At 44.5% G+C, this 19,121-nt stretch overlaps 1 protein-coding gene across 3 annotated transcripts in view; it reads left to right on the top strand.

Moving 5' to 3' along the window:
* Positions 1 to 19,121, top strand: part of LOC130356680 (septin-4-like) — a 138,117-nt gene that overhangs the window by 86,741 nt on the left and 32,255 nt on the right. For 2 of the 3 annotated variants that reach the window (XM_056558529.1, XM_056558530.1), the window contains exons 2-3: positions 13,064 to 13,870; positions 17,844 to 17,937. In XM_056558529.1, the coding sequence (XP_056414504.1) occupies positions 13,064 to 13,870; positions 17,844 to 17,937 (901 nt within the window). Of the gene's footprint in view, positions 1 to 11,716; positions 11,844 to 13,063; positions 13,871 to 17,843; positions 17,938 to 19,121 lie in introns of all 3 variants that reach the window. The other variant, XM_056558528.1, reaches the window with a different exon arrangement.

Raw genomic sequence — 19,121 nt, 5'->3', positions numbered from 1 at the left:
GTCATTGAGCCCTTAGTCACTGCCGAAAGGGGTAGGGAGAGTTAGAGGAATGGTTCTGCTCATAAATACAACGGACTCATTACTATGAGCCCACTGTGTTATTTTAGCATTCCAGGAGTACTGACTTACAACATTGGACAGCACAGGACAGGATATTGAACTGAAAGACCTTCATTACATAGTACACGCTAGGAACCAGTGTCATCTGTCACTAAAGTACTCCGTACTAAGTACTCAGGATGCTAGTATTCAATGTAACTAAGAACAATTACAGACACTGAATAGTAGATGACTGGTAAAGAGTAATCTAGTAAGCTTTACGAGAATTGTCTTTGATGGGCTGTCTTTGTCAGATCTCAACATTACTGAGGTGTTATGGTAAGTGCTTTATGATAAAGTCACGTAAATATGCTAGACAAGACCTGGGTGGAAATTTTCCATTGAATATCTCTAAATATTGACTACAGAATGGCATCTTGAAAACTGTAATTACTGGTAATGGAAGATTCTATGATGGATGTAATATTTAATTAACAGAACTGTTCTATAACATCATGTTGTGTCATTGTAAACACATTTCTATCATTTCTGGTTGATGGTTAAAAAGGTTGAGTGACTCCCTGGAAAAAAATCCATTGCTTAGTTATTTTGCATATTTGTGCATTTACGCTGGCATTTTTTGAGGTCAGCACTACTGTAGTGTACTGGTACATGTGTAGTGCACGCTTTGTAGTTTGCATATAGCTGTCTGTGCATAAACCCCATTAATGTACCATTTGTATGTAAAGCAGAAAAGCTCATTGACATTAAAATGTGCAGATCATGTCTAGTGTAATTGCCATTGATTTATATTGATTGCTTTCTTCCTGAATGTATAGATCACTATTAATGCAGGTAGTATAGATGTGTATCTGTTTATTTTGTCCAGGATCAAAGCTAAATGACAAATATAGAAACCACTGCAGATTTGCATTATAATTAACCAGCAAATAAATGAACAATTAAAATATAAGGTTTATTCAAGGTGATGGATATGAAGGAAGGACTATCTCAGATCATTCTCCAGTAGTAATGGAATTGAGACTTGGGGCCATGCGAAAAGAGAGGGAGAGGGTTTTTTGTTTGAATTCACATTGGCTCAATCTGATTGGCGGGAAGGAAGAAATTGTGAAAAAGATATGGAAATGTTGGGAACTTAATAGGAACTCGGCCCCTATCCAATGGTGTGGGATACTATTAAGGCAGTACTTTGGGGGATTTTGTATAGGAAAATACAAAGGAAAAACAGGGAATTTTAAAAGATGGAACATGATCTGAAAGAGAAGGTCAAATCTGCAGAGGAAAGATATGAAGAAGGGTGCTCGGAAATTTTTTTTTTTTTTAGGTGTTAGAATTAGCACAAGGTACTATTAGCACTATTTAGAAAAAGCCCAACACAAGATTTTTTTTTTTTCAGGTCAGAAAGATTTTGTAGAAGGAGCTTGCCCAGGGAAATTATTAGCAAATCTGGTTAGAGCTCAAAGGGAAAGCAGTGAAATCCTAGCTTTACAAGATAGTAATGGAGTTATGCAAACATCAAGGGAGGAGTTACAGAAGATTGCCAAATTATATTATCAACATTTAGTACAGGGGAGATTAGAACTGGCAGGGGAGGGGGAGATAGATGACTATCTTAAAGATGTTGAACTACCAAAGGTTAAGAGGGAAGACTTGGAAAGTCTTAATAAAGAATTTACAGTGCAGGAATTAGGGGAAGCTCTGCAGTGCTGTTCAGTTACATCAGCCCCAGGGTTGGACAGCCTCCCTTATGCAATATATAGAGACTATGGGGAGGCGCTATTCCTTATTCTCTGTATGGTATTGAAGGAAGCTTGGAAAAGAGGGGAATTGCCTCCCTCCATGCTTGAAAATAGTGTTAATTCCTAAAAAAAAGAGAAGGATAGTACAAAAATTGAATCGTACCGCCCTATTTCCTTGATAAATTCAGATTCCAAGATTTTTGCAAAACTTTTGGCTAGAAGATTATCCCCGCTTCTTCCTGGCATAATAGGAGTTGAACAAACGGGATTTGTCCTGGGGCGCTCAATTCACAATAACTTGTTACGATCACTGGTTAATATTCAGTTGGGCTCGGGTCCCTTCCACTCCGCCCTGTCACTCGACGCAATGAAGGCATTTGACAGGGTGGAGTGGAGGTTCCTTTGGAGTGCTATTAAAAAGTTTGGTATAGAGGGGGAGTTTGTAGAGTGGATTAAATTATTATATAATAATCCCAGGGCTAGGGTGGCAGTTAACGGGTCCCTATCACCACAACTGGTGATTGGAGGAGGAACAAGACAAGGCTGCCCGCTTTCGCCCATGTTATTTGCATTATTTTTTTAACCTTTGGCGGAAAAATTTAAGAAAGCGGGACGCCTCAGGGGATTTGGGATCAAAGGACCGGAAGAAAAAATTCTTATGTATGCAGACGATATACTTTTGTTCCTAGATAATGCATATGTGGGAGTACCAGAAGCAATTAAACTGGTGGAGGAACATGGGAAGGTCTCCGGCCTCAAAATTAATTGGAGTAAATCGTCTTTAATGCCACTGGTCCCGGGTAATGTCAGGGATGAATTAGGGGTGAAGATTTTGTCAGAAGGGAAGAATTTGGATTATTTAGGAATTAAACTATCACACTCAATAGAGTCCTTCATACAGTGCAATCTTACAAGGCTTGTGAGTAAGTTAAGGAAAAAAGTGGATGCCTGGGTGAAACTTCCTCTCTCAATGGCACATAGGATGGGTCTTATTAAAATGGTTTTATATGTTTTGGGGGCAGCTCCATGTTGGATCCCTGGGAAATGGTTCCGGGGTTTGGAGGCCCTGATGGGCAGTGTTATTTGGGGAGAGGTAGGGTACAAATGAAATATTTAAGGTGGGTACAGTTGGAAGGAGAAGGGGGAGGGGGGTTACCAGATTTTATGTTGTACTTTCTAGCTAGAAACCTTCAGAATATTAGACAAGGGTGGAGTGAAATACCTTTGGTGGAGCTATTTAAGGAGTATAGAGGTTATTATGAGAATTTTTTTTGAATTTGTGGAAGGGGGCTTCCAGTGAAGAAAGAATTGGGTCACATTTCATTAATAGGGTTATTGAGGAGGACGTGGCAGGAAGTTAAAAAGAGATGCAAAATTAAAGGTAGTATAAGAAACACTGTGATTTGGATAATATAGAATTGGAAAAATTTAAGAAAGGATTGGGGAGTGATTTTTGGAAAGGTAAGGGGATTAAATATGTGACACAGATTTTCCAAAATGGAGAGATAAAATTTTTTTTATACACTACAGAGTCAGCTTGGTTTCAAAAACTAGCACAAATTTTGGTATATGCAGTTGTGTGAAGCATATAGATGCACTGAAAAGAAAGAAAAATGTGGAATATATACACATGGAGTGATAGATTATATGAATTTAGAGGGGGGTAGAAAGTTAAATTATGCATATAGGTTACTCCTAAAAACTGTACCGGTCAGGTTTCAGGAGAATAAAAAGAGGAGATGGGAGACCATACTGGGCCCAATCTCAAGGGAAGCATGGGATGACATTCTGAAGAATGTTAAAAAGTGTTCTATTAATAAAAGACACCAAATTATGCAATTAAGAATAATCCTCCATTTGTACTACTCACCGGTACATTTTAAAAAACGATAGGCTGTTGGAGGAAGACAGATTGCCCTAAGTGTGGTACATCTGATGCAGATTTAATCCATTTACTATGGACAAGCCCAATTGTGATCGAATTTTGGGTTAAGGTATTTCAGATTATCGTGAATAAATTAAATCTGAAGAGAAAATGATTGGGTACAGAGGTTATTTTAGGGAATTTGCGTAATATTGGGAAAAGTCGAGATTTAGTTAAACGTATCCTTATGTTGGCCAAGGTAGTGATCCTGAGATCACTTGTTTGGGAGTATGGGTCCAAATATAACAGAGTGGAGTAGGTTGGTCCTTAAAATTAGAAAATATGAGAAATGGTGAATTGGCAACTCCAGAAGAGGTCTAATCAGATATAGAACAATCTGGGCTGAATGGGAAGAGTAAAAGGATAAAAGCGGTATTTAAAAAAAAAAAAAATTCTTTCTTCTCCTTCTGACAGGGGATGGGGAGGGGGTAGTGTATTTATGTGTGATAATATTATTTTTGTCTATGGTATTTTGTATGTGAAATTTGTAATAAATATACATTATATATATATATATATATATATATATATATATATATCCAAAGTCGGTTTTAGGCAGCACACCAATCCAGGTTCAAGCAAAGTGCAGTTTTATTTTCCCATATCCAGATACAACGTTTCAGCAGTATCACACTGCCTTTCTCAAGCATAACACAATGGATACCAAAGTGGGTATATATCAGGTCAACAATCAAATAATCATCAAATTCACAATAAAGTGCAGCCGAGAACCCGCACTAACACTGCGCAGGCGCGTGTCTCGGTATTGTTACTGGGACCCGCGACTCTATTGCGCATGCGCGGATCTTGGGTGTACATCGATCACATGATTGCATTAGGTAAACACGCCGATCACGTGACACAGACGCTGGACGCGCAGCGGTCACGTGATTTTGGCGTCCGGAAGCTACAATGGAGACCGCTCTTATGCGGTATGCGCTATACACATATGTCAGTTATATCTTGGTGAGTCATAAACAACCCACCCCCTCAATGATGTTTTTAACTAATACACCTGCACATCTATTAACTCCATGATGTAATTTTCATGGTGTTTGTGCACTTATGTACTTTTTACCTATTGAATTGGATTATGCACTTTATTATGAATACTATATATTAATATGATGATTTTGATCACTGTGTATTTATACATTTTCATGGAGTTTGCACTAATTGTATTTGATGATTATTTGATTGTTGACTTTGCTTGAACCTGGATTGGTGTGCTGCCTAAAACCGACTTTGTATATCTACTATACAGTCTGCGACTGGGACTGTTCATCTTGGCCTGCACCCACCTAATGCTTTCTGCTCTGGTGTGCTGTCTCCGTGCTTTGTTGTGTGTGTGTATGTATACATATATATATATATATATATATATATATATATATATACATATATATATATATATATATTAATAAAAAGTTTGTTATATCCCACAAAAAATGCTATATGTTACTCAGTACCTAATCCTGGTCATGTGCATCACATTTTTATGTGTCTAGAACCTATATTTCTCTCACAAATAATTTATTTCCGTTGCTCACTGTCCGTCTCTTGTCCTCACTCTACATGACTCAACTTCCTCCTTCAGTCTGCTCTGAATGACTGGGTCTCTTCATCCAATCACTGCAGGCTGCTATGTAACCCCTTCCCCTCTGTTTTCAACCTGCAGTTTGATAGGACAGGAGTGAGCACAGAGGAGTGCTAATCCCACCCTCACTTACTGGACTTTGTCCATGCCTGTGCTTCAGCTGGTACAAAGATGATGCTGCAGCCAGACAGGATTATGTTTTGGATGGAGTGGAGACCCCTAGTGGTCTATTTTATTAGCCATCATTTCTATAATAAGGAGATTTAAAAAATTATGAAGTAGATTAGAAAGGTAAATGTTTTGCCAAGATGTACCACATTTAAGTTTTAGAATCTGTCAGTGCCTATTTAAATATTGCCTGCTCTTTAGTTTGTGGGTGTTTACTAGTGGGCCTTGTGGCATTAGCTGAACTCTGCTGGGTTTTGCAGTCCAGGAAAACATTATCACTTATTTTGCATAATATTTTGAGTGTTTATAACTCAATGCAGAGGCAATAGAATGGAATTAAACTTTATTTAATAATTCTTTAAACTTGTAGTATTGTGTGCATAGAACTTGAAAATTGATTGAAAAAAATTTAAACTAGAGGATATAGATTAAGTAAAATCAGAGTAAATATATAGTTAGTAAGATGAAAGAAAACATATGTAGAAATGGGTGTAGTGGTACAAAAATAGCATATATAATTGATATATCTAATTATTATTATTATTATTGAACCAAAATGCACAGCACATCATCTGGAGAGCCCCATTGAATTCATCGGAGGCCTCTAACTTCCCACTTTAAATTGATACTCTGGCCCTAAGACATCTTTTGAATAGGGGATAAGATGCCTGATCACGGGGGGTCCTGCCGCTGGGGACCCCCACAATCTTTCATGCAGCACCCCTCTATCATCAGCCTCCGTAGCGAACATCACTCCGGGTCTGAGGAATCACGATCACGGGGCCAGAGTATTGTGACGTCACGGCTCCGCCCCCGTGTGATGTCAGGCTCCACCCCCTCAATGCAAGCCTATGGGAGGGTTTGTGACAGCACCACTCCCAATCCCATAGGCTTGCATTGAGGGGGCAGAGCATTACGTCACACGGGGGGCAGAGCCGTGATGTCATGATACTCCAGCCCCGTGATTGTGATTCACCAGACCCGGAGCGATGTTCGCTCAGGAGGCTGATGATAGCAAGAATGAAAGATTGCGGGGGTCCCAAGCGGCAGGAACCCGCGATCAGGCATCTTATCCCCTATCCTTTGGACAGGGGATAAGATGTCTTAGGGCTGGAGTACCCCAGCAGGTGCAAGACTACAGTGGGTGCATGCAGAGTTTTTCTGCCTGAAATGTGAGGAACTGTACAATAAATTATAGTTACAGATTTTACATTGTGGCCTTATAGCTTTAAGTAACACATTTTGCCACATCACACTCTGCAGTAGATGCAGATCCTTTTTATCAGAGCAAACTATCAGGGGTCTTCACTGTAGTCATTGATGGTGAAGTGTGTAAGAATTGCTTCCTTGAATTACATTTCCTCAGGTTATCTGAGATACAAATTTCTTTGACCGCATCTAGAAAGGAAATCCCCAGACGGTAGTCTGTCACTGACTAGGCCAGGTCCATAGGAATAGCGTACCTAGTTTTCCTTTGCAATCAGGTCCTTAGGAATAGGCATTTTTCCTGAATGCTACTGTCACGATGCCGGCTGGCAGGTAGTGGATCCTCTGTGCCAGAGAGGGATTGGCGTGGACCGTGCTAGTGGACCGGTTCTAAGCCACTACTGGTATTCACCAGAGCCCGCCGCAAAGCGGGATGGTCTTGCTGCGGCGGTAGTGACCAGGTCGTATCCACTAGCAACGGCTCACCTCTCTGGCTGCTGAAGATGGGCGCGGTACAAGGGAGAAGGCAGAAGCAAAGTCGGACGTAGCAGAAGGTCGGGGGCAGGCGGCAAGGTTCGTAGTCAGGGGAGATAGCAGAAGTTCTGGTACACAGGCTTTTAAACACACAAAACGCTTTCACTAGGCACAAGGGCAACAAGATCCGGCCAGGGAGTGCAAGGGAGGAGACTAGATATAGCCAGGGAACAGATGGGAACCAATTAAGCTAATTGGGCCAGGCACCAATCATTGGTGCACTGGCCCTTTAAGTCTCAGGGAGCTGGCGCGCGCGCGCCCTAGAGAGCGGAGCCGCGCGCGCCAGCACATGACCGCAGGAGACGGGAACGGGTAAGTGACCTGGGATGCGATTCGCGAGCGGGCGCGTCCCGCTGTGCGAATCGCATCCCCAACGGCCATGGCAGAGCAGCGCTCCCGGTCAGCGGGACTGACCGGGAAGCTGCAGGGAGAAAGACGCCGTGAGCGCTCCGGGGAGGAGCGGGGACCCGGAGCGCTAGGCGTAACAGTACCCCCCCCCCTTAGGTCTCCCCTTTTTTTTGTCCGGTGACTGCCTCCCCTGGGATGAGGACACCGGGAAGGAATGGATGGTTTCCTCAATGGCAGGCAGTACAGCAGGAGTAGGAATGGGGAGGGAGGGCAGAGGGCGAGACCTGGCACGGGGCAGTGTGACACCAGGACGAGGGCCATGAGGGGACACAGAGGTTTGCCTGATGGGACTGGGAGGGGGGGAGAGGCATTTCCTGAGGCAGGCAGAGTCCTTAATGACCTTAGGGGGAGCGGATACAGGAGGAACCACAGGGTCACGGCAGGGATTACTGGGAACCGGTTGAAGGCAGTCCTTGGAACAAGAGGGACCCCAACTCTTGATCTCCCCAGTGGACCAATCCAGGGTTGGGGAATGGTGTTGAAGCCAGGGTAGTCCAAGGAGAATTTCGGAAGTGCAATTAGGAAGGACAAAAAATTTAATTTCCTCGTGATGAGGTCCGATGCACATTAGGAGGGGCTCCGTGCGGTAACGCACGGTGCAATCCAACCTGGCTCCGTTGACCGCGGAAATGTGGAGTGGCTTGACAAGACGGGTCACCGGAATGCGGAATTTATTCACTAAGGACTCCCGAATAAAATTCCCAGAAGCTCCAGAGTCCAGGCAGGCCACGGCTGAGAGGGGAGAGCTGGCTGAAGTAGAAATCCGAACAGGCACCGTGAGACGTGGAGAAGCCGACTTAGCATCCAGAGACGCCACACCCACGTGAGCTGGGTGCGAGCGTGCGTTTCCCAGGCGTGGAGGACGGATTGGGCAATCCACCAAAAAATGTTCAGTACTGGCACAGTACAGACAAAGATTCTCCTCCTTACGGCGATTCCTCTCTTCCAGGGTCAGGCGAGACCGATCCACTTGCATGGCCTCCTCGGCGGGAGGCCTAGGCGCAGATTGCAGTGGAGACTGTGGGAGAGGTGTCCAGAGATCTAAGTCTTTTTCCTGGCGGAGCTCTTGATGCCTCTCAGAAAAACGCATGTCAATGCGAGTGGCTAGATGAATGAGTTCATGCAGGCTAGCAGGAGTCTCTCGTGCGGCCAGAACATCTTTAATGTTGCTGGATAGGCCTTTTTTAAAGGTCGCGCAGAGAGCCTCATTATTCCAGGATAGTTCAGAAGCAAGAGTACGGAATTGTATGGCGTACTCGCCAACGGAGGAATTACCCTGGACCAGGTTCAGCAGGGCAGTCTCAGCAGAAGAGGCTCGGGCAGGTTCCTCAAAGACACTTCGAATTTCCGAGAAGAAGGAGTGTACAGAGGCAGTGACGGGGTCATTGCGGTCCCAGAGCGGTGTGGCCCATGACAGGGCTTTTCCAGACAGAAGGCTGACTACGAAAGCCACCTTAGACCTTTCAGTAGGAAACTGGTCCGACATCATCTCCAAGTGCAGAGAACATTGCGAAAGGAAGCCACGGCAAAACTTAGAGTCCCCATTAAATTTGTCCGGCAAAGACAGGCGGAGGCTAGGAGTGGCCACTCGCTGCGGAAGGGGTGCAGGAGCTGGCGGAGGAGATGGTTGTTGCTGCTGTAGCTGAGACTGAACTTGCTGTAGCTGTGACTGTTGCTGCTGTTGCTGTGACTGGAGCTGCTGTAGCATGGTGGTCAAGTACGACAGCTGGTGCTCTTGTCGGGCGACCAATGTAGGGAGGTCGGCGGCAGCTGGCAGAGGAACTTCAGCGGGATCCATGGCCGGATCTACTGTCACGATGCCGGCTGGCAGGTAGTGGATCCTCTGTGCCAGAGAGGGATTGGCGTGGACCGTGCTAGTGGACCGGTTCTAAGCCACTACTGGTATTCACCAGAGCCCGCCGCAAAGCGGGATGGTCTTGCTGCGGCGGTAGTGACCAGGTCGTATCCACTAGCAACGGCTCACCTCTCTGGCTGCTGAAGATGGGCGCGGTACAAGGGAGAAGGCAGAAGCAAAGTCGGACGTAGCAGAAGGTCGGGGGCAGGCGGCAAGGTTCGTAGTCAGGGGAGATAGCAGAAGTTCTGGTACACAGGCTTTTAAACACACAAAACGCTTTCACTAGGCACAAGGGCAACAAGATCCGGCCAGGGAGTGCAAGGGAGGAGACTAGATATAGCCAGGGAACAGATGGGAACCAATTAAGCTAATTGGGCCAGGCACCAATCATTGGTGCACTGGCCCTTTAAGTCTCAGGGAGCTGGCGCGCGCGCGCCCTAGAGAGCGGAGCCGCGCGCGCCAGCACATGACCGCAGGAGACGGGAACGGGTAAGTGACCTGGGATGCGATTCGCGAGCGGGCGCGTCCCGCTGTGCGAATCGCATCCCCAACGGCCATGGCAGAGCAGCGCTCCCGGTCAGCGGGACTGACCGGGAAGCTGCAGGGAGAAAGACGCCGTGAGCGCTCCGGGGAGGAGCGGGGACCCGGAGCGCTAGGCGTAACAGCTACCTCTTTTAGTAGCTCTAGTAGTTCTGTAGCTGGATACACTAGGCAGGATAAAGCATACTGGAACAGTGCTGGAATTTTAGGCAAACTTCCTCCCTCTGAAGGTAAGAGAGCAGGTGTTTTTACCTCTATGGCTAGGCCAAGACTAGATTTAATGGGGTACTCTGGTGGCCAATGTGTTTTTTTCAGTTTCTACTTACCCTTGCAGTTTTCTTGTTATCTCTAGTCTCGTGCTTGCTCTTTGTTTGTCTTTCTTTTCCTTTCTTTGCACATGTGTGTCCATGTAGTGTAGCATCTATTTACGTTTTGCCTTTGGTTTAGAAACTACATCTCCCAGCATGCCTCGTAGCCTGTGTCCTCTTTCAGTGCCTTGACCAACTTGTTTTGCGTTGCAACCCAGCCCTGTTTGTTGCTGGCCTCCCCCCCCCCCCTTTAGCACTCCCTTTTCACCACCCTGCTCATTACTATACTTTGTCTCACAGTGTACTGAATACCCTGTATCAGTGCTGCAGCTGACATGTAACCCCTTCCCCGCCATGGGGACCATGCGCCCACGGGGGAATCGGCTATCATAATTCCCCCCGCAGGTGCAGGGATTTCATGGCAGGGAAATTAGTAACATGTCAGCCGCAGCGCTATCATGATTAGCCCCACGGGCGCATTGTCAGCTTCTCACCCCACAGTCCCCACATCAGGGATTGAATTGTCATCTGCAGCGCGCTGTCCCCACATTGGGGAACTAACCATATGTGACCCGCGGGCGCTGCTCTGCTTGTCCCCCAAAAAACGATGTTCCCCATCAGGGAAAGAGTTAACTGTGAGCCGCAGCGCTGCACATTCTCCCCATGTCAGGGAATTAATGATTTGTGAGCAGAAAGCCAGTGTGAGCCGCGGGCGCTGCAGAGAAGAAGCTCTGCAGTGCCCACGGCTTACAGGCTTTCAGTGCTTGCAGGGGGAGGTGACAGCTTCTGTTCGGGGAACAGAAGCCCTGCCTCAGCGGCTCACAAATCATTCATTCCCCGAGGTGGGGAGAATGTGCAGTGCTGCGGCTCACAGTTAACCCTTTCCCCGATGCGGGGACATCGCTTTTGGGGGGGGAGCAGAGCAGCGCCCGCGGGTCACATATGGTTAGTTCCCCGATATAGGGACAGCGTATTGCGGCTGACAATTCATTCATTGCCTGATGTGGGGACTGTGGGGTAAGAAGCGGACAGCGCGCCCTCGCGATGTGGCTGACATGTTACTTATTTCCCCGCCATGGGGACCATGTGCCCGTGGGGGTGGAATCATGATAGCCGAATCCCCCCCACAGGCGCAGGGTCCTCATGGCGGGGAAAGGGTTACATGTCAGCAACAGCGCTGATACAGGGTATTCAATACACTGTGAGCCGCGGGTGCAGGGCTGGCTGACAGAGGGAGGAGACATCCACCCTCCCGCTGTCATCTTGTACTGTGCGAAAAAGGAAGGGAGAGAACGGAATTCCCAACCAATTACGGAACAACACCAATTTAATGAATATTCATTACGGGGGGGTGTAAAAGGGGCAAAACTATTTCAGGAGAAGAAAAACAGCAACGCCTGCAGCACGGACGTCTTGTCCACAACAGTGGACAAACATGGCCGTGAGTGTGGACGACAATCAAAAGCAACCAGAAAAACTACTGAACTTCCGTCACAGAAAAGAGGTCAGTAAAAAACAGACATGCTGTGGACAGATGTATAACATGTGAATCACAAAAGTGCTCAACTCGTTACATACACGCTAGATAACCATAAAGCTGTGGTACCGGAGTACCCCTTTAACATGTTCTTTTAGGATCCTCCCCCTATCCCTGGGATTAGGGTAGAGACAGGATAGACCTTAAAGGAGTACTCCAGGATAAGAAAACTTATCCCCTATCCTAAGGATAGGGAATGAGTTTCAGATTGCGGGGGGTCCAACCGCTGGGGCCCCCTGTGATCTCCTGTACGGGGCCCTCGGCTCTTTGCCGAAATAGCGCATTTCAACCACCGCATGATGCGGCGGCCGACACGCCCCCTCAATACATTTCTATGGCAGAGGCTGAGGCTGCTGATTGCAGCACTCCGGCTCTCCCATAGAGATGTATTGAGGGGGCGTGTCGGCTGCCGCGTCATGCGGTGGTCGGACACACCCCCTGGCCGCTGACGGTCTGACCCCCTGCGATCTGAAACGTATCCCCTATCCTTAGGATAGGGGATACGTTTTCTTATCCTGGAGTACTCCTTTAACCCTTATTGGCTAAGGGGTTGACATGTGACCAATTACAAAAGCTTTCACAGGAAAAATAGACTTTTGGGCAGTAACCTTTGTGACTACAGCCACCTGAACGGAGTTCAGAGTAGCAACAGGTGACCCCACTCTGGGACACCATAGTAGTACTGTGTTATAAATGTGACAGATTCCTTTTTTAAGTATGAACATTTGGGGAATTGGGAGGCAGGTGGGTTTACCTCTGTATAGCATATATGGGTGCATAAGCATAAATAAACTTGAAAGCATTTTACATGATTTTATAATTTCTGTGTATTTACCTGGAAATACATTTGCACAATCTCCAATGTTTGAAGTCTGCATAACTAGCTGGATTTAAGGAGTGGCACTAGGATGTTTGCCACTGATCCCATATGCAGACTACAATTCCACACCTAGGCTAACTCAGTTAAATGTGTTGTCTTGCCATATGTCTGAAATTCAAATATTTCATTTCTTATGTTATATTACACAAAAATTTAAATATAAGAATAATTTGAATTTAAACAAATTCTGTCCCTTGATTTTTATGTTACATTTGTGTCAGGGCACCACCAGGTGTAAACTTATTGATAAAATATGGAAACCTATAGTGATAGAATTTAATGTTGCCTATTTACTGTTTTTCACCAGATCAAGAATTTTTTGCGTAATGACTCAGAAGAAGAAGAGCTAAAAGAGATAAACCATACAATTCCTAGAGAAAGTAACAAGAAAGCACAAGAGCAGCAAGATCAATTCTATACCCACAGAGAGGAGGAAAATTCCTGCAGGGAGGAGGAAAGACTCCATATTAGTAAAGCTCAGGTTAAAGGCCAGCATCTCAGACAACATCTGGAGGAAGAGCAGCTGTTTAGAGATCCACAAGAAGAGAGTCTTGTTAAGGAACATCAAGAAGAAGAAGAGAGGCTCCGTAGAGAGCATCAGGAAGAAAAGCTCCGTAGAGAGCCGTGTGAAGGGGAGGAAAAGCTCCGCAGGGAGCAGCAACGTGAAGAGGAGGAAAGACTCCATAGACAATATCAGGAAGAAACTCTTCGAAGAGAACAACAAGAAGGAGAGGAGAGGCAACGGAAAGATCGCCAACAAGAAATAAGATTGCAAGCAACACATCGCAATCAGATAGAAGGGAACCTACCCACAGAACATTCAGGAGAAAAATTTTGGTGGGAGCAAGAAACTGAGAAGCACAATATAGCTCAGCAGAAATATTACAGGGATCAGCACGTAGAGCACTTATGCAATGATGCCATGCAGTCCCATCTAGAGCCTGAGCTATTTTCTGTCAGGCATATTAAGGAGAACAGTGATGAGGGAGAAGATACAAGCCAGACCCTTCCTGTCTTGCCTCCAGGTTGGGGATGTCCACCATTGGTGCCACCTCCAAGTCCATCTAGACCTAAAAGCCCTTGGGGAAAACTGGACCCCTATGATTCCAATGAGGTACAAACAATCTTGTATTGGATTATCTTAAACAAAAGAAGTTTTCTAGAACTTCAATTCATATGGCCTGTTCTTAGGATAAGGATAGGCCATCAACATCAGACTAATGGGTCAAACACCCAAGATCCTTGCAGCATGTGTTGCCTACAAAAATGTGTCTTTTCTGTGTTTTGTATTGTGACTGTTGTGCAAAACCTTGCAACTTTTTAAAACCAGTATGCTGGTAAACATTGCTTAATCTCCTTAATGACCATAACCTGTAATATCATAACTTTTTTACTGAGTCAACCATGACCAGCCCCTTTGGCAGAGAGTTCCATAGTCTAACTGCTCTTACAGTAAGGAACTGTCGGGTAGAATTATTTTCTTGTCCTTGTCCTTGCCCCTTTTGAAGCCCCCCCCCCCCCCCCCCATAATTTTATTTGCCTTGGGAGCAGCTGTCTGACACTGGTCGCCACAGGTAAATTTACTGTAGCGACACTGGTCGCTACAGGTAAAGGACTCCTAAGTCCTTTTCCATGTCAGTTGTCCCCAGTGTTTTCCCATTTAGTTTTCCCATATTCCTAATCTGGATTACCTTCCATTTATCAGTGTTGAACCTCTCTACCACTTCTCAGCCCAAGCCTTCTTTCCAGATCCATTTGTGACTGTCCTCTATTGTGTTAACCACTTCGCACATTCACCCATTTAGAGTATGTACCTTTACTCTACTGTTACTTAACCACTTACAAACATTTTCCTTTCAGCTCAAGCATTCTCATTTTATGTACCAACCCTTTCAAATGCTTTAGAAAAGTCAAGATATACAACATCCAGCAATTCACCTAAGTCTTTCGCTTGCCTCCTGATCAGGTTAGTTTGACAGGACAGATCCCTCATAAACCTATGTTGATATTAAGTTATACATTCATTTTCATTGAGACCTCCAATATAGCAGGGTTTCGAAAATACTCAACAATTTACATATATGGAGGCTAAGCTAAGAGGCATGTAGTACCTAGGGTAACTTTTTTACCCCTTTTTAAATACTGGCACCACATTTGCTATGCGCCATTCCTGGTGAACAGACATTGGGGAAGATTTATCAAAACCTGTCCAGAGGAAAAGTTGCCCAGTTGCCCATAGCAACCAATCAGATCGCTTCTTTAATTTTTAACAAGGCCTCTACAAAATGAAAGAAGTGATCTGATTGGTTGCTATGGGCAACTGGGCTACTTTTCCTCTACACAGGTTTTGATAAATCTCCCCCATTGTCACTATAGAACCCTTAAAGAGGTACTCCAAGGAACACAACCTATCCCCTGTCCACAGGATAGGGGACACACACACACACACAATCTCCTGTGCACTTTGGCCCCACCTTCAGAGACAAGCTTGTGTGATGGCCCACTCAGCCAATAACCGGCCAAGAGGGGGTCCCCTCTCAGCCAGTGATTGACTGAGTGTGCCGTCACTCTGCATCTCCAGAAGTTTAACGCAAGAGCAGGAGTGTATGACAAAGCTTTTACCCTACCCACAGGATAGGGGATAAGTGTCTGATCACGGGTAGGTGGTTGGGGGGTCCAAATGGTCAGGCCCCCATGATCAACACTTTTCTAATCTGTCCACAGGGTAAATGTTTTGAGAGATCGGTCCTATCAAACAAGCCTAATCTACGGTGTCCATTTTAGGACATCGTCAGTCGTCAGCCGCAACTCCGTCCTCCATCATGTGAAACGGCATCTCGCCTCCTCCCTCACACCAATTGCAGTCCTCCTTCAGCCACAACTCTATCCTCCCTCATCCGAAACTCCGTCGTCCAAAACACCGTCATGCTTCAGACGATTCTCCCTCAGACGCAACTTCCTGCAGCATAGCAGAGCCGACGCTGCACAGCATTGTTTAGCAGAGTCGTAACTGTGAAACTTGCACGTGTACTACAGACACTACATGTGCTACAGAGTCTGTATAGCAGAGCCGACATTGAATAGCGTGTACAGCAGAACCCGTATAGCAGAGAGCCGACACTGACTCCCCTCTGCTACATGGCAGGAAAGTTTTTCGTCTGAGCGATGACGGAGTTTCGGATGAGAGACTTTAGGATGACAAAGGAGGGCGTTGCGGCTGACGCCTGACGGAGATTGGCCCCTGGGGAGGAGGCAGGACGCTGTATCACCTGACAGAGGACGGAGTTTTGTCTAACGATGTCCTAAAATGGACACCATACTAATCAGCCCTTATAAGGAGATGAGCTTAAAGGGGTACTCCGGTGGAAAACTTTTTTTTTATCAACTGGTGCCAGAAAGTTAAACAGATTTGTAAATTACTTCTATTAAAAAATCTTAAGCTGCTGAATACTACAGAGAAAATTATTTTCTTTTTGGAACACAATGCTTTCTGCTGACATCATGAGCATAGTGCTCTCTGCTGACATCTCTGTCCATTTTAGGAACTGTCCAGAACAGCATATGTTTGCTATGGGGATTTTCTCCTACTCTGGACAGTTCTTAAAATGGACAGAGATGTCAGCAGAGAGCACTGTGCTCGTGATGTCAGCAGAGAGCACTGTGTTCCAAAAAGAAAATAATTTCCTCTGTAGTATTCAGCAGCTAATAAGTACTGGAAGGATTAAGATTTTTTTTAATAGAAGTAATTTACAAATCTGTTTAACTTTCTGGCACCAGTTGATTAAAAAAAAAAGTTTTCTAATGGAGTACCCCTTTAAAACTGAACAGGGATGAATCGCTGAATGTCGTATATCTTGATGTTTTCTAAAGCATTTGATACTGTGCCACATAAAAGGTTGGTACATAAAATGAGAATGCTTGGGCTAAGGGGGGGAGGGTATGTGTGTAAGTGGGTAAGTAACAGTCTCAGTCATAGGAAACAAAGGTTGGTTATTATGCTACGTACGGTGATTGGGTGACTGTTGCTAGTGAGGTACCACGGGGTCAATTCTGGGTCCTGTTCTTTTTATTGCATTTATAAATGACCTGGTAGAGGGATTGCACAGTAAGGGTGAGTGGAAAATACGGTGCAGCAGCCTCCTACTGTTTTCAAAAGGATTCTGCTGCACCATTCACACTACAGAATTTTGGTGGCAGACATCCCGCCATGGAAATTTTATACCCCAGACTTTATACCCAAGATTCCGTACCCTAGATTGTGCCTCAAAATGCATTGCAGCGCATTTTCGAGGTGTCTAAGCACTGGCTTGTTTTGGTGGGCCCGTTTCAGATGGAATTTCCACCCGGAATATCTCCATAGTCTCAGGAGATTGCGTAGTGTGAATGAGCCCTAAAGTGTCAATCTTCACAGATGATACCAAATTCTGCAAAGCAGTTGACACAATTGAGGACAGTGCACTATGGATATGGATCGTTTGGAGGCTTTGGATGAAAAGTGTCAGATGAGGTTAGCCACTGATAAATGTAAGGTTATGCACATGGGGAGGAAAAATCTAGGCTGGGAATATGTATTAAATAGGAAAACATTGGTGACTACTGACAGAGAAGGACTGTTACTTTGAAGTAGATTTAGTTGACACTAAATTTAAAGGGGTTATCCAGACATAGAAGAACAGAGTTAATTTCTTCCAAAAACAGCACCACCTCTGCATGCAGGTTGTGTGTGGTATTGCAGCTCAGTTCCATTGAAATGAATGGAGCCAAGATGTAATACCACACACAACCTGAGGTCAGGTTTGAAGTCAAGAAGGAGTTTTTTCAACCGCATTTTTTTTTTTGCTTCCACTGGATCAACACCAGATTCCCAGTTTTATATCAAGATAGTTAATGTCTTCCATAGTAACAACAACCTCATTGTGCTTTGCTGACTTATCTATTTGACTCTATAATTAGCTTTTAAATGGATCAATCTGGTTAATACGAGCATAATAGTAAAACCATATACAGTATTTTTTTATTGTGTGCCACTGAATATTAGTTTCCCCATGAATATTTTCTACTCACAATCTTATCATTCCTTCATGTAGGAAGACAGAGAATATGTTGGATTTGCTACTCTCCCCAACCAGGTCCATCGAAAGTATGTTAAGAAAGGCTTTGAGTTCACTCTCATGGTTGCAGGTAATATAAGTATACAATATATATATATATATATATATATATATATATATATATATATATATATATATATAGTAAATTTGAGTAGCCGTACTAGTTCAGTGATGCAGATGCAAAATCAAAAAATGTTACAGTATCTTTAATACCTTTTTTATTGGCCTAACAGAACTTCGTAGAGACAAGCTTTCGGGATTCCTCCCTTTATCAAGTCTAAAGCAAATCTAAGCTCAGAAGACACTTCTTATAACCTGTGCTGGAGTGTCTTCTCTTTTGCATCTCACTTTGTCCTGCTTAATTACCAGTCTCTCCTCTGCTTCCTCCCTCTTTCTCATCCTTATCTATGTAGTCACTGGGGGGGGGGGGGGATTTATCACAGGATTTTTCCCATCTAAAATTCTCTCTCAAAAAGTCGCAGTCTAAATACGTGCAACTTTTTCGCGACTTTTGCTTTAGAGGATTTTTAGAACATGATGCATTCTAGTCTATTTTAGATGAAAAAATGCATTGGTGCTGAATTTATCAATAGTGACTTTTCGGCGAAAAGTCGCATCGGCTGAAAGTACGCTGAAATGTCTGACCATGCTGAAGCAGGTTTAAATACAGTCTAAACCATAGATCCCCAAGTCCGTGCGCAGAAGTTATCAAGAGCCGTGCGCCTTTTGATAAATTAAGCGCACAATTTACCGGCCACAATTGACTTACGCTCTGTAGTTTGGTCTATACTGATGCGGGAAATAGACAACTTTGATAAATCTCCCCCTATGTTCCTATAGCAGGACAATTTATGGCCCATCTTAGTGTGAATTCTCCACATCTATTGTCTTAACCCCTTCATATTTGTGAGATGTAACCTGTGTCTTCTGCTTGTGAGCTTAGGTTTCCTTTTGACTTGATAAAGGGAGGAATCCCGAAAGCTTGTCTCTACAAAATTCTGTTAGTCCAATAAAAAAGGTATTACAAGATACTGCAACATTTGGATATTGCATATATGTATAATAACATACAGTATATCAACATGGGATGATATTTTCTAATGGACAGTATTCAAAACGCCCACACACCCAGAGCCTTAGATAAGAAAAGAAAGGTTGTATATACAACAGTTTAGAAGTCAAAAAATGTGTTTGTGATATTTTATGTGCACATCAGTTTAAGGGCATTGTATAGAACAGTGTTTTCCAACCTGT

Source organism: Hyla sarda, chromosome 2, assembly GCF_029499605.1.
Source record: "Hyla sarda isolate aHylSar1 chromosome 2, aHylSar1.hap1, whole genome shotgun sequence".
NCBI lineage: Eukaryota > Metazoa > Chordata > Amphibia > Anura > Hylidae > Hyla > Hyla sarda.
Note: the sequence above shows the minus strand (reverse complement) of the source record. Positions and strands in the feature narration are given on the sequence as shown.